The 15,523-nt window shown below is 44.9% G+C and overlaps 1 protein-coding gene, 1 long non-coding RNA gene and 1 pseudogene across 5 annotated transcripts in view; 2 read left to right on the top strand and 1 right to left on the bottom strand.

The window, feature by feature from the left end:
* Positions 1 to 15,523, top strand: part of LOC134909586 (uncharacterized) — a 146,825-nt gene that overhangs the window by 67,221 nt on the left and 64,081 nt on the right. The gene's annotated exons all lie outside the window — the stretch shown is intronic.
* The window catches only part of CLCN2 (chloride voltage-gated channel 2), a 251,259-nt gene continuing 239,927 nt past the window's right edge, over positions 4,192 to 15,523 (bottom strand). For all 4 annotated transcript variants that reach the window (XM_063916600.1, XM_063916602.1, XM_063916604.1 and 1 more), the window contains 3 exons: positions 13,922 to 14,026; positions 4,925 to 5,011; positions 4,192 to 4,798 (listed from right to left, as the gene is read on the bottom strand). In XM_063916600.1, coding sequence (XP_063772670.1) covers positions 4,610 to 4,798; positions 4,925 to 5,011; positions 13,922 to 14,026 — 381 coding nt within the window. In that variant the 3' untranslated portion in view covers positions 4,192 to 4,609. The remainder of the gene's footprint in view (positions 4,799 to 4,924; positions 5,012 to 13,921; positions 14,027 to 15,523) is intronic.
* LOC134912687 (5S ribosomal RNA) lies at positions 10,835 to 10,953 on the top strand (annotated as a pseudogene).

The raw sequence follows: 15,523 nt of genomic DNA, 5'->3' as shown, positions 1-15,523 counted from the left end.
CGCTGGGCGGCACGGGGGGTGGGCACTGCAGTGTGCAGGAGCGGCGGCTGAGAAGCGGCGGCCAGTGGGGAGAAGCGGCAGCCAGTGATAAGCGGCGGGCAGCGAGTGGGAGCAGGATAGACCACATCAGCAGTGACTCCGGGCGGCAGCAGCGCGGATCATCGGACAGCGGGGATCGCCTGCCACTGTGACAAACAGGTAAACCCCCTTTCCAGATCAGTGCTTTAGCTGCCATATAGGTTTAGGGATGGGGAGGGAGGGGAGTTAAAAACTGCAATATGGGTTTAGGGGAGGGGGGGAAGGGGGGTAGGGACTGTCTGCCTTAATGTGTAAAAAGGGGGACGCTGTCTGCCGTAATGTGTAAAAACGGGGGCGCTGTCTGCTTTAATGTGTAAAAAGGGGACGCTGTCTGCCGTAATGTGTAAAAAAGGGGATGCTGTCTGTCGTAATGTGTAAAAAGGGGGGCGCTGTTTGCCGTAATGTGTAAAAAGAGCACGCTGTTTTCCGTAATGTGTAAAAAGGGGGACGCTGTCTGCCGTAATGTGTAAAAAGGGCACGCTGTCTGCCGTAATGTGTAAAAAAGGGGATGCTGTCTGCCTTAATGTGTAAAAAGGGGGACGCTGTCTGCCGTAATGTGTAAAAAGGGATGACACTGTCTGCCGTAATGTGTAAAAAGGGGGACGCTGTCTGCCGTAATGTGTAAAAAGGGCACGGTCTGCCTTAATGTGTAAAAACGGGGACGCTGTCTGCCGTAATGTGTAAAAATGGCGCGCTGTCTACCATAATGTGTAAAAAGGGGACTCTTTTTAAGTATTTTGTGTGTGGCCCTCGAATATTCGCTGGAAGTGTTAAGCGGCCCCCCAGCTGAAATAATTGCCATCCCCTGCTCTAGGACGTAAGAGAAAATAGGATTTTAGTTACCTATCGGTAAACCCTTTTTTTGTAGTCCATAGAGGATGCTGGTTCAGTTCAACTTTGTTCTTGGTTGAGTACTGCTTTTGTTACTTGGTTAAGTAATGTTTCAGCTTTTGCTGAGTTTCAAGCTCGTTAGCTTGGTTTGCCTTGTATGTGTGAGCTGGTATGAATCTCGCCACTATCTGTGTATTATCCTTCTCTCGAAGATGTCTGTCTCCTCGGGCACAGTTTCTAGACTGAGTCTGGTAGGAGGGGCATAGAGGGTGGAGCCAGCCCACACTCTCAAACTCTTAAAGTGCCAATGACTCCTGGTGGACCAGTCTATACACCATGGTACTAATGTGGACCACAGCATTCTCTAGGGACGAGAAAAGGATTTACCGGTAATTAAAATCCAATTTTTTTCTCTCACACTGATTACAGGCCCAGGAATAATTATTTATTAATATATGAATACACATTGTAATATGTACATTTTTATCAATTGGTTGTACATAAAAAAACAGGCATGAGACTACCTATATGCATACTTGCTCATTACAACAGACACATTGACAAATAATAAGCAAGTACTTATAATAATATGGGTACTAATCCCAACTATGTAAACAGATTAGCCAATAAATATTTTCTTCTAGGGATGTAGTTGTCTAACAGACTAACATACAGTGGGGGTATTTATCAAAGCATGGAGAGATAAAGCACTAACCAAAAACTTCTAAGACTGACTACACATTAGGCCGACATCAGCACGATTTGCCATATCGGAATAACAAATCGTGCATATCATCAGGGCGTTTAGATGGGTTTAGCAGTTTTAGATGGCTAAACCCAGTCTGTTTGGGCGCAACATGCGCGACGTGCGTGGGCGCCCAAACACAATTGAATAGTGACAACTGTTTGGGTGTCTAAACCGTCCCGTTTAGATGCCCAAAACAATTGAACAGGCCCCTTTGTATATAACCGACAGGATCGCTGTGCTATTCCCCCACTCCTCCCTCCCTGGCTACCTCCTCCTAGAAGGGACACCTTAAATTTAGGCAACTTTGGCATAATCACATGAGCAGCACAAACCTTTCCTGATGCTGTGAACCCCCAAATGATGTGATTGCATAGGCACCATAATGCCCACACACAAATATTTAGCGGTGCGAGTCAATGTACTGGGTAGCAGTGTGGCAGCTGTAGGGTCCCCACGGGCAGTGTCAGGTTGGACATAATTCCCTTTTCAGCTGCTCCACCTCCTCCCTCCCCACAGCTCTTCTCTATGTAACAACAGTGCTCTCCTTCACACTGCTGCAACAGTGCAACCTCTACGGTGTGATTAGTTAGTGTACTGGCCCCTCCTCTAGGATCAGCCCAGCATCCTATTCACCTTCCATTTCACACGTTTCTCCCCCTTCCCCATCAGATCCTCCGCTCTTTGGGCCTAATTCAGAGTTGATCGCAGCAGCAAATATGTTATCAGTTGGGCAAAACCATGTGCACTGTAGGTGAGGCAGATGTAACATGTGCAGAGAGAGTTAGATTTGGGTGGGTTATTTTGTTTCTGTGCAGTGTAAACACTGGCTGCTTTATTTTTACACTGCAATTTAGATTGTAGATTGAACACACCCCACCCAAATATAACTCTCTCTGCAAATGTTTTATCCGCCCCCCCCCCCCCCCCCCCCCACAGTGCACATGGTTTTGTCCATCTGATAACAAATTTGCTGCTGCGATCAACTCTGAATTACCCCCTGTGTCCACTCTCCCCAATGTTTCTTTTTTTAGGTGGGGACAATGTGTTTTTGTTGTTTTTTTTCCTATGGCGCAAATGTGTTGGATTTTTTTCCCCGTGTGGGAAGAGTTTTAATTTTCTTTTGATGAGCGAGAAAATGTGTTTTATGTTTTGTTTTGTTTTTTGTTTCCTTTTCTTCTATGGGGGGGAATGTGTGTGGGTTTCTTTTTCTTCTAATACTACTACTAATAATAATCAAAGTGTTAATTCCGCGTGTATGTGTGTGTGTGTGTGTATGTATCTATCTAGATAGATATGTATTTGTGTATATATCGAGTCACAGGGTAAATAAGGGGCTTTGAAGGTGGAGTTTACGTGTCTAACTGTAGACAGTTTAATGAGGGCGGTTTGATGCTAAGTGCAAAGATGAGAAAAAACCTTACCTTGTTTTGGTGGTTGTTTGTCTTGCATAGTGGAGATGTTCTGTTGCTCATTTAGAGAATACTGTCCAGATTGTCCTTTTACGGCAATACTTTTCTATTAAGGTTTATTAGTTTTTCTTAGAAGCTCTCAACATGTTCTACTCCTCTAAACGAAGTGCATAGCTTAATTGCAGTGCGATTATATCTTTATTTTGGTATCATGTTTATTGCTCTTTTGCAGATAGAATGTAGGTCTTTTGTAATGTGTATGCTCTTAGTTATCAGGTATATGCTCTGTTAATTAGTAGATGTTTGTCAGGTGGTATGTCTCCAGGTCTTAGCAGTCAGTGGACATACAGATGGAGCCACGCTATTAGTGGCTCTGTCTGTGCCTGAGCGCGCCTATCGCCGATTCTGCGGCACAGACATTTACTAGAATGGGAGCGGCTATGTGCGCTCCCATTGTGACTAGGCAGCCGGATCGCCTAGTCCCGCCGGGAGTGCACATATGCGATGGAGCAGCACTAGACGAGTGCGGCTCCATCTGTACTGTATGTCCTCATTCACCTTCAGTTGCAGTTTTGCTAATTTAGCACAACTGCTATCAGTCGCATGCTGGTGACAGCCAGAAATTTGTCCTGACAAAATGTATTTATAATAAATGAAACTTTGCAGGCTTCTCCTGGCTTGTCAATGTGCTGTATCTAACAAGTCCTATGAGTGCCACATCTCATCCCCATGCTATAAAAATATATGGTTACTGTATCAGGATTTAGAGCTACAGTATCATCACACAAAAAAAAAAAAATCAGGCATCCCATGAATGGACAATGTACCCTCATATATTCTGCACTAACACTGATGTCCAGCTGCATAACACAGAGGTTGCAATATACAGTATGGAGGTGTTCCTCCATCAGGGCAATACCTCAACCTATGAAAAATCTTATCCCTGCTAAGAGAGAGCAGACAGGACTCCTATAATGGAGGCAGTAGGGAGATCCTGGTAATCTTAGCAAATTAGCAAAACCCACTATAACACTCATCACCTGGTCATTGTCAGTCACTTGGGTCTCCATACACAAGCAGAGAACCTGCTTTTCTTCTTTGTCGATTTTAGTACAACACACGGCACAACATTAATTTATTTTAATATAATACATACATAAAATTAGTACCAGTGTTAACCCTTCATGTCCAGCATGTAGCAACCAGAGAATAAAAAGTATGGCTACAAATTTCTTGCAGTCCAGTTCCTGTCCAGTCACTGTGTTATCATGCCTGTGCCAGATTGCACTCACTTCCTGTGATCATTACAGGTGGAGAGTTCATGTCATTGAGACGCTCGAAAGCACTTCTGGAGAGAAGGCCAATAAAGGCCATGTCATAATTACCCAGGTCCTGCTACTCCCCTGGAGTTGCAATGGAAGACTCCTATTAAGTTGCTCAGCAGTGTACTTCAGATTTGCTGTGCGACACAGAAGGAAGTACTGATGTCAGATTCCAGAATCCCCCAAGTGCAGGTTGGCTAATGAATGAGTTCAGATTAAGATCACTTATCATCACTATCAGATGGGCTGGACTCACGAGGCAGCAGGTGTCGTCGGCTTCTTTCCCAAAGTTTATTGACATTGGTGGTCTCCGTCTCACTACTACTTGTGAAACTGTCTCTGAAACTGGCCAAAGGAGGGCGCACTTTAGCACCCTTTGCGTTCACCGAGCCCTCAATAGCCTTACGGAGCTGGAAAAATAAGTAAACATAATTCTTTATGGTCAGCTGCAAGTAATCTTCCCATCTGCAGACAAAAAGTGCCAGCTATGCTGCTAACATGGCTTCTAACACCCTCGTCCTCTAGCCAATAGTTACCTCTCTCAGAGTCACCATTCCAATGAGTCTTCCTATGGAAGTTACATATGCGTGGTCCATCCCCAGCAAGGAGAAAACTGTATGTGCCTAAGAACAGGGAAAGATGGTAAGTATATTTGTGATGGCAGCATATACTTCTGCTATTATCTTTTACATGCACATTCCCCAAACGCTAATAAGGTCATTTGCCAACACTGGGCCTGATGTGGGGTTCAATGGATGTTGGACATAATTTACAAGGTAATAGCGTAGTTCCGCGCACACGCTGGGTAGCCTGCATCATTCTGCTCTGTAGTATACGCACCAATAGGCAGCAGCATAACATCTGCAATAGATACAGCTACTGCTTTTCTGTATGGGTCGCCATCTGCTCACTACATGGACATGTTATTGCTGTACTCAGCCTATAGGCTTAGTGGAGTTGGACACCACACTGGATTTCTGTTTGCGGAGGGTTTCGCATATGCCTTCGCAGGGACCAACAATATGGAACAAATAAATGATCCCTATTATGGGTATCTATTGTGTATATGTATATGTTGGTGGTGCTCCCAGAGTCAGTAATACAAGTCGTAGCTTTGGAAGGAAAAAGAAAGACTCTGTGTTTGGACACACTTTGGAAATATGAAATATGTTAAAACTTAACGTTTATTAAAGTTAATCATAAGAAAAAGGATCGACATAGACTTTAGTATAAAAACAAACACCTATAGGATACTTAAATTATATATTAGGGTTAAAATGCCCTCTATTGACACTAATCATATTCCATAGTGGACAGTGTCAATTTGAGATTTGCACCTAAGGTGAAAAATATTTCAAAACAGAGATATATATGATATCTAAGTGTATCAGGAGTACATTTACTACTGTTATAAAATTAAATGAGTGTCATGTAAAATCCTTGAGAATTGCTTCATAAGGTTATAATGTCCACCAATCTACTATATAAAAGCAAAAATTTGTCCTTCTGACTTGCTATACAAATTCACAGTTTACAAGCTATGATCACGAAATTTTACATACGAGCGAATTAAAACACTCCCAAGGTAACTAAAACTATTAGAAAACCCTAGCACCCCTGGGAGGGGGAAGGGAGGGGGGGGGGGGGGGGGGGGAGACAGCAGCACAGAGTATATCAGCAGACAGCATAACTCTGGAATTGCTGGAGTAATGTACTCATAACTTGGTACACATGTGCCTTACACTCTGGGAACAAACACTGTGGGGGGAGCACACCCCTAGTGGTGGGACAGCAGCACAGAGTATGTCAGCAGACAGCATAACTCTGGAATGCCTGCAGCAATTTACAACAAACTTGGTACACATATGAATTGCACTCAGGAAGCAAACACTGTGGGGGTCAGACACCCCTAGCAGTGGAACAGCAGCACAGAGTATTTCAGCAGACAGCATAACTCTGTAATCAGGGGTTAAAGTGGGCCGGAACGGGGCGGAACTGCGTTCCGGCAGTTCTAATTGGAGGCGGAACCAGTTCCGCCTCCGCCCGCCCACCTTAACTTCACACAGGCAGCCTATTACTAGTCAGAAATCTGAGTGCAATCAGACTGCTGCTGCTGCTGCTGTCCCGCCTCCGCCGCCCGCCCACAACATCTATACTGCTGCAGCTGTCACTCACAGTGTCCGTGCGACGTCCGTGCTACCCCCGCTCGGCTCCCCCTCTCGCTGGCTTCCAGTTCCGGCCCGGGCTTCCCTATGCGCCACCCACCGATGCCGTGTGTAACAATGATGTGGTGGTGGGTGGACGAAGCTAGCGGGAATGATTCATTTAACCTGCACCGCCTCCTCCATAACCTTTGCCGCTGGAGGGAGAGACTTACGTCATCATGCGTCTGCAGGGAGCAGAGAGGACTGAGAAGAGCCGCCCTGACTGAGAACACAGCCACGCGGACGCTGAGGGCTTGGACGGGGACTCACTCAATCACACATGTATGTAATAAAAAAAATAAAAAAACATCATGCAATTGCAATCCAATATGTATTTATTTCACTGTCAGCTGTCTATGTAAATACATAGATATTTGGACAGAACATTGACATGACTCCGTTGGTGATTAATGCTACAGTATATAATATATGAGTGAGTGATGATACATTGCTCTCTTCCACCCAGGGGTTAAAGTGAGCCGGAACGGTGCGGAACTGCGTTCCGTCAATTCCACTTGGAGATGGAACGCAGTTCCACCTCTTACGACTCACCTCACCCGATGTTAGCCCGGCGCTGGAGATTGTTTTACCAGCGGCGCCCGACTCTCCCTGCACAGCGTCAGCCGGAGGCAGGAGCTCACAATTGAGCTCCGGCTTCCGCCTCTGTCAGTTCGTGCTATGGAAGAGACGTCATGATGTCTCTCCCATATTGCCGAGAGCGGACGCCCAGAGGACTGCAGCGGTCGGACGTGGGAGCGGGGCACGGTGAGCATCCTGGTGTTTTGGTTTTTTTTTCACATGTGTAGCGACGCGTCTACTGGGGATAACTACTGGGGGGCTTTACTACTGGGGTCAAGCTACATGGGGGCATTACTACAGGGGGGGCAAGCTACTGGGGGCATTACTACAGGGGGGCTAAACTACTGGGGGCATAACTACAGGGGCTAAACTACAAGGGGGCAAACTACTGGGGGCATTACTAACGGGGCTAACTACTGGGGCAAACTACATGGGGGCTATACTACTGGGGGCATTATCACTTGGGGCTAAACTACATGGGGCAAACAACATGAGGGCTAAACTACTGGGGGCATTACCACTGGGTTGCTAAACTAAAGGGGGGGTTAAACTACTGGGGTCATAACTACGGGGGCATTACCACTGGGGGATAATAAAGCCAGACTGGTCCCAGAACCGCTGCAGCCACCCTCAGACACCTGCACGCCCACAGCCTCCTCCTCCGCAGTATCTCCGAGGCCCACAGCCTCCTCCACCCTACGGCTACCACAGCCTCCTCATCCATTGCACCACAGACCACCGCCGCTGCTAAACAGGTAATCTTACCCTGCTGCCTTTCTCTCTCCCTAGTCCCTACTGTATGCCCTTGCTTTCCCTCTCTCTGTCACTCTCCCTGTCCCTGCTGTCACTCTTCCTGTCCCTGCTGTCACTTTCCATGTTCCTGCTGTCACTTTCCATGTCCCTCCTGTCACTCTATAATGTGAATTTAGGCTCATCCCATGTGCTATAATGTGAATTTCGGCTCATACCGTGTGCTATAACGTGAATTTCGGCTCATACCGTGTGCTATAATGTGAATTTTGACTCATACCGTGTGCTATAATGTGAATTTTGGCTCATACCGTGTGCTATCATGTGAATTTTGGCTCATACCATGTGCTATAATGTAAATTTCGGCTCATTCTGTGTGGTATAATGTGAAAGGGGCACTAATAAGGGGTCCTACTATTGTGGTGCATAATGTGTATAAGGCGTATATGGTGTGGTAAACTACACTGAAGGACACGCCCCCTTCTGAGTGGCATGCCCCCTTTTCCAGAGCGTGCGCGCCTTCGGCGCGCACATTATTACATCCTTCACTTGTCTATACCCCTACTTCAAAATTTCCACATCGACCACTGGGTGCTACTACTGTGGGCATTATTACTATTGTGTGACCACGCCCCTTTCTTTTTGAGACCACACCCCTTTTTTGCCGTGCGCGCCTACGATGCGCACAATACCTTTATTACATGGATGCCGTTGGTAGGGGGGGGTGAGTTCCACCACCTCTCTAGGACCACTTTAAGCACTGTCTGTAATGCCTGGAGCAATTTACACCAAACTTGCTACACATATGACTAAAGGCCCAGACAGACAGTGAGATTCGGGCTATGCCCGATTTTCACTATGCGACAGGGGCCAGGTTGGCACATAGTCAGTATCGCAAGCACACTCAGTATGTGCTTGCGATACTGACTATGTGCGATTTTGGCTAAGTGTCAATTTTGACTATCTCTTCTACAGAGATAGTCAAAATTGACTTGCCTGCACAGTCTATCTATTCTTGCGATGCCGACCGCGCGGGACCATGCATCGGCATCGAATCGGGATCGCAAGTTGACTTTCACCTTGCGATCTGCACTAACTTTTCTTACGATTTTGACTATATAGTCAAAATCGTAAGAAAAAATCTCACCATGTGTACACACCATTACTCTGGGAACAAACACTGTGGGGGTAACACACCACTAGCACTCCTAGGGGTGGAAGAAAGGGTTTTTTTGTTCAGCGCTAATACACTGCCTAATACCGGACGTTGAGGAGGATTTCCCTGCAAGGAACACCTACACCGGCACTCAGGTGATTTCTAGACTGTCTGTAAAGAACTATATTACATCAGAGACCATTCACTAAAAGCGATCAGGAACTGATCTTGTATGGAAGCCGCATACCACACTTGAATATAGCAAGTAGATGGAGCATAATACACCTAGTGGGGTAAAACGCTGTTAAGTGTACCCACAGGTGAGAGATCTATATTTGTTTGTATTGTGTCAAATGTTTGTCTTTGTATACCGGTATTAGGCAGTGTCTAGCATTAATTATATCCAGTATTAATTTTGTCTAGTAGAGGGTACAAATACATGAGAAATAAGAGATTCACAGATATCTATACCCTTTTAAATACATATATGTGTATAACATTCATATTATAGTGTATATACATGAATTTTTACATTGCATAAAGACTTTTTAAAGATTCTCAATAAATATTCTTTGAATTCAGTATAATTGATTTAGGTATCTATTTATTTATTTATTTATTTATTTTCTTCATGAGGATGTTTATGATTATGAATTTTCCATATTGATATATAAACACATGTACAGGGAGGAAGGTGAGCGCTGGAAAAAAAAACCTTTCTTCTACATTACGCAACATAGAGTGGGTGTTTATAGTGCACCCACCATTTGTTCATAGCTGCCACCAGACTCCTACAGCTGTATATAGGATTGGCGCAGTTCCTCATCCAATAACCTATTGCGTACTCCTAGGGGTGGCCCAGCAGCACAGACTGTATCAGGACATGCATGATATGTCAGTGATGACAGGGCAGCATGTGACAGGGCCAGTGACATGATGTGAGGAGGGGAATGCAGGTAGCGCAAACCCAGACACAGAGTTATATAGTGGAAGTACCACGGTCCACCAACAGCACAGAGTATATCAGGAGACACATAATGTGCTACGCTATATAAGAAACTCTAAATAAATCAATAATTTCACAGGGGCACTGACATGATATGAGGAGGGGAATGGAGGCAGCAGGAAGCCACAGACTGAGAGTTGTATAGTGGGAAGAGCAGGGTCCCTTGGGGGAACAAAAAGGGGTCCGGCCACTACACAAAGTGCGTCAGGTAAGCAAGATATGCCTATATATTAGATCTCCAACCAACATAAATTAACAAACAACTAACATTCTAATTTATCATCCTCATCCCGTAGTAAAGCACGGGTATTCAGCTATCTACAATGTTATTTATACTGGGTGTTTAATACTTACATTTATTTTGTAGACATTCTTAAAATCCCGGGCAGTGCTGGGTCCTCCAGCTAGTACCTAATAAAAACCATTCAGTCTGGAAAAGTTTTGCCACACATTTCTGGCAAAAAAGGTTATGATGTTTACAAACCACCACCACATTTCTATTAAAATGTTTCTCTCAGCACCCCATCTCTCTCATCCAATGTCCACTATAACTGTATATGACAGTGGACAGCAGAAGTAGGGGTGCACCCTCTCTATCCCTACTTATTCGAGAACTCTCTCATCCATTGCCAGACATCAAGTTCCCTGCAATGCACACTGTAATAGGGACTTGGGGCAGGCTAGCGGGACAGGAGAAGTTCTTTTGGTATACATGCCAAAACCATACACTCTCTCATTTGTTGGTTTACAATACTATTGCCACACTTTACTGGCCACGCCCAAATCCATCTGATCTTGGAAGCAAAGCAGTGATAGGCCTGATCAGTATATGGTTAGGTGACTACCTTGGAATATCAGGTGCAGTAGCACTATTTCCCAGCAAACAGCAGAAGTGGTGGAGGAAACATTGGCTTTACCTCTATATCTACATCCTCTTGTTAGGAATAGAACTCTAATCACACATATTCAAATACCTAAAAACTAAACTTTGCTCAGCTGATTACCCACAGCACCAAGGGAGCAATTATCAAGGAGTTTACACAATACTCATTTCATTTTATAACAGTAGTAAATGTACTCCTGATACACTTAGATATCATATATATCTCAGTTTTTAAATATTTTTCACATTAGGTGTAAATCTCAAATTGACACTGTCCACTATGGAATATGATTAGTGTCAATAGAGGGCATTTTAACCCTAATATTTATATAATTTTAGTAACCTATAGGTGTTTGTTTTTATACTAAAGTCTATGTCGATCTTTTTCCTTATGATTAACTTTAATAAACATTAAGTTTTAACATATTTCATATTTCCAAAGTGTGCCCCAACACGGAGTCTTTCTTATTTCTTCCAAAGCTACGACTTGTACTCAGCTTATGTTAGACTAACAACAGTAGGAAGCAGGCTGAAGTAGTTACAAGCTCTAGATGGCACAATCGTTCATATTGGAGGCCAAACTCTGATGGAGAATCTGTACTTAGCATGGGTCTGGTGCAAGTTTCGATGCTGTGACCAATAGTTGCATCTTAAGACGCAAGTTGCGTGTTCATAAATAAATGCAGCTCTCTGCCTGTATTCAGAGTCGAAGCCTCTCTGCAACTGCACTACTCCATCCATACGCTGGTGAAAGCAGCCATCTTCATCTGGCACCAGCCCTACCCATGATGCAGGAGATCTGTCTGAAGTCGGACAGATCTCTGCATACTCTACATTCACCTCTGAATAGCCCGCAATCCCATTAACACACCCATTCAACACTTATTCTATGTGCAAATGCCTGGGTGCCACTCAAGTGGAGACACAACTGGCATCTGAATCAGCCGTATTTGCTGTAAGTTGCACATGCTGCATCCGATGCATAAGCAGAGTCTGCTACAGATCACATGGTCCTGAATCAGGCCCCCTATGCCTATTACATAAAACCAAGGAAGAAGCACTGTAGATAGAATAATGCATATTAGCAGGTGTGTGCTAGTAGGATCTGTCTCTATCCCAAGATGTACTATATACACTAAATTGCGTTTGTTCAATACTCTTACTAATTGGCTGGATCACACACACACACACACAGGCCTGACCACATCCTAGAAGGCACAATGATACCCCCCTAACACTTTCCATATGACCATTATTAGGCATCCCCATCAATTTAAGTCTACATACAACGTGATCAGCATAGATAAATGGGATGCGAATAGCATCCTGGCTGTCGGGTTGCCTGCGTTCTTGTTACCGATGCCGGAATCCCGATACTACTCAAGGGACCGGTGCCAGATCACTGACAGCTGACATACCATATAGGTGAGTATTGGGGGACAGGTTAGGGCCTAGGGGAGGGGGGTTAGTGGTACGCAGATTGGTGGGGTGTGTTACCCCAGCCGCCCCCCTCCCCCCCCCCCGAGGGTTAAGGTAGAGGATGGGGTGGGGTGTGTAAAACTACTTACCCCCTCCACTTACCCTCTCCTATATCGGGATCTTTATTGTCGGGATGCCGCAGTCTGTCATGTGACCACCGGAATTCCGAACACCGGGATACAGTATGTAGTCCAGATATTCATATTGTACAAATACATAAATATACATAATCTCTTCGCCTAGCCAGCTACACAACTACATTATTATGTCTTGTATATTTTTGAATGAATTTATGTGGATAGGACTAATCCATCTTAAAGGACTAAGAGGGTTATTCAGAGGTGGATGCAGATTTTGATCCCGCGGCAAAATCTGTGTCCATATACTCACATGTTGGGGGCCGCCCATCACAGGGCAAGGCTGCCCAGTAAATGTAGTGCCGCCCCGCAATATGGGGGTAATTCCAAGTTAATCGCAGCAGGAAATTTTTTTAGCAGTTGGACAAAACCATGTGCACTGCAGGGGAGGCAGATATAACGTGCAGAAAGAGTTAGATTTGGGTGGGTTATTTTATTTCTGTGCAGGGTAAATACTGGCTGCTTTATTTTTACACTGCAAATTAGATTGCAGATTGAACACACCACACCCTAATCTAACTCTCTCTGCACATGTTAAATCTGCCTCCCCTGCAGTGCACATGGTTTTGCCCAACTGCTAAAAAATTTCCTGCTGCGATCAACTTGGAATTAACCCCTATGTTCGCAATTAAATTGTGAACGCTTCAAATAGAGGTAGACCCCAGACTACGTAGGCAGGGGCACTGTCGCCATGTTTCCATACGCAGGAAACACAGGCGACGTCATAGGCAAGCCCCTAAAACAGCCATGACATGCCTACGTTTTCCGATCTCCGCCCCCCAACGCTGCGTCGCCTGTCAATCATCATGCGATCGCATCCTTCTGGGATGCGATCGCATGATAAAAGGTTGCGCACTATGGCCGGTGCATGTGCGCAGACCCTATGGATGTGGCGTTTGCATGCGAACACAGCGGCTGTGTCCAACTCTGAATAAGGCCCTAAATTCAGAGTTGGATTCTGGCTATCATCCAAAACATCAGTATGGTTTTGTATATTTGATTCTTGAAATAGCTTTACTACGGTCCACGGTTAAGGTAAAATATAAAAAGAACTACAGCCAGATGCACTAAGCCTTGGATAGTGGAAAAAGTGGAGAGAGCTAAAGTACCAGCCAATCAGCTCCTAACTGCCATGTTACAGGCTGTGTTTGAAAAATGACAGTTAAGAGCTGATTGGTTGTCAGTTTCTCTTTCCACTTTATCACTATCCAAGGCTTAGTACATCTGCCCTAGAGTTATTTGCTGTGTAATATTTAATTTTCTGATAGCAAAGTTGATAAGCCAGACATAAGGGAAGACAGAAGGCATACAGATACAGCATAAGTCTTGTGCTTTGTACTTTATGTAGAGATGTTCTTTCCACCAGCTGGAATGGAGCAGGGTCAATCTTGCAGTTACTGAAATTCATTGTTTCATCCAGCTGAAGCTCCTCCCACTCTAAAATCTGATGAAAAGAAGAGACGTTATAAAACAATAGGCTACTTAGCTTCCTGCTTTCTATGTGACTACACCTAAATGTTACCAGAAACACCCTAATGACACAGGAGGATCTACCTTTATAGAGTACATTCACTCAGCCAGCACCTTGTCCTACAATCTGGACCAAGGAGGGGTCTACAACTGATTCCAGCTTATGGCTGATATGTGCCCTGCTTGCATATATCCAATAAATACCAGTATGTTGAGTTACTCACCCCAATTCACAGCAGTTTCTTTTGGACTAGAAATTTATGCTATATATCCATCTTCACAATTTAAAATTGACAAATAAATTTTTTTAATTATTTTTGCAAGTGCTTTTTCAGCTTTAATAGCACCAGATGTTTATACCGTACATTTACTTTGTGTGGAAGATGTATTATTTATTCTATATTATATTTACACATGTCGGCATGATAAGTAGCCTTGCCATGCAGTTAGAATTATTCATGTACTGAGAGTGAATAGGCCATTTACTTTAAGCATATTGGTTGTCCAAAGGATCTTCTGACTACAACAGTTTACACAAATGCGTTCAGCATTTCAGACACAGACCATATTTCTCAAGCAGAGTATCCCTGGAAATACCTGGACAATGCAATCAAGCTTTTATTTAGGCTGCACTTTTAATCTTCCATAACTGCCTGACAGACACAACTGAATTACCGTATATACTCGAGTATAAGTCGACCCGAATATAAGCCGAGTCACCTAATTTTACCACAAAAAACTGGGAAAAATTACTGACTCGAGTATAAGCCTAGGGTGGGAAATGCACGGTGCCAGGGGTTTTCATGCTCAGGGTGTCATGCTCGTTGCCAGGGGTTTCATGCGGTAGGTGTTATGCTTGTTGCCAGGGTGTAATGCTTGTTGCTAGGGTTGTGCCCCCAGTGCCATATATACCCCCAGTGACAGATATCCCCCCACAGTGCCAGATAAAAACATGCCCCCGTTGCTTTGCCCCCAGTAGTTATGCCCCTTCTTTGCCCCCAGTAGTTGTGCCCCCTCTTTCATTGCCCCCAGTAGTTATGCCCTCTCTTTCTTTGCCTCCAGTAGTTGTGCCCCCTCTTTCATTGCCCCCAGTAGTTATGACCCCTCTCTTTGCCCCCAGTAGTTGTGCCCCCTTTCTTTGCCCCCAGTAGTTGTGCCCCCTCTTTCTTTGCCTCCTGTTGCTGTGCCCCCGTCGCCGCTTACAAACACACCAACACAAATACAATACTTACCATTGCCCCGCTCCTGCTTCCCGACCGCTTCTTCTGCTGCTCCGTCTGTCCGCCCGCTCCGGCGCCCGCTTCCCGGCACCTGATAATCTCTATGGGAGAGACGTCATGACGTCTCTCCCATAGCAACGCCGCACAGACACTAGAGGTCAATAATGACCTTTAGTGTCTGTCCCTGGAGCCGGCTGCAGCGGACGCCCACACAGCCCACGGCATCTGCTGTAGCCGTTGACTCGAGCATA

The sequence above is a fragment of the Pseudophryne corroboree genome, chromosome 4 (genome assembly GCF_028390025.1).
Source record: "Pseudophryne corroboree isolate aPseCor3 chromosome 4, aPseCor3.hap2, whole genome shotgun sequence".
Lineage (NCBI taxonomy): Eukaryota > Metazoa > Chordata > Amphibia > Anura > Myobatrachidae > Pseudophryne > Pseudophryne corroboree.
The sequence above is the reverse complement of the archived record's forward strand: the minus strand, read 5'-3'. Positions and strand labels throughout refer to the sequence as shown.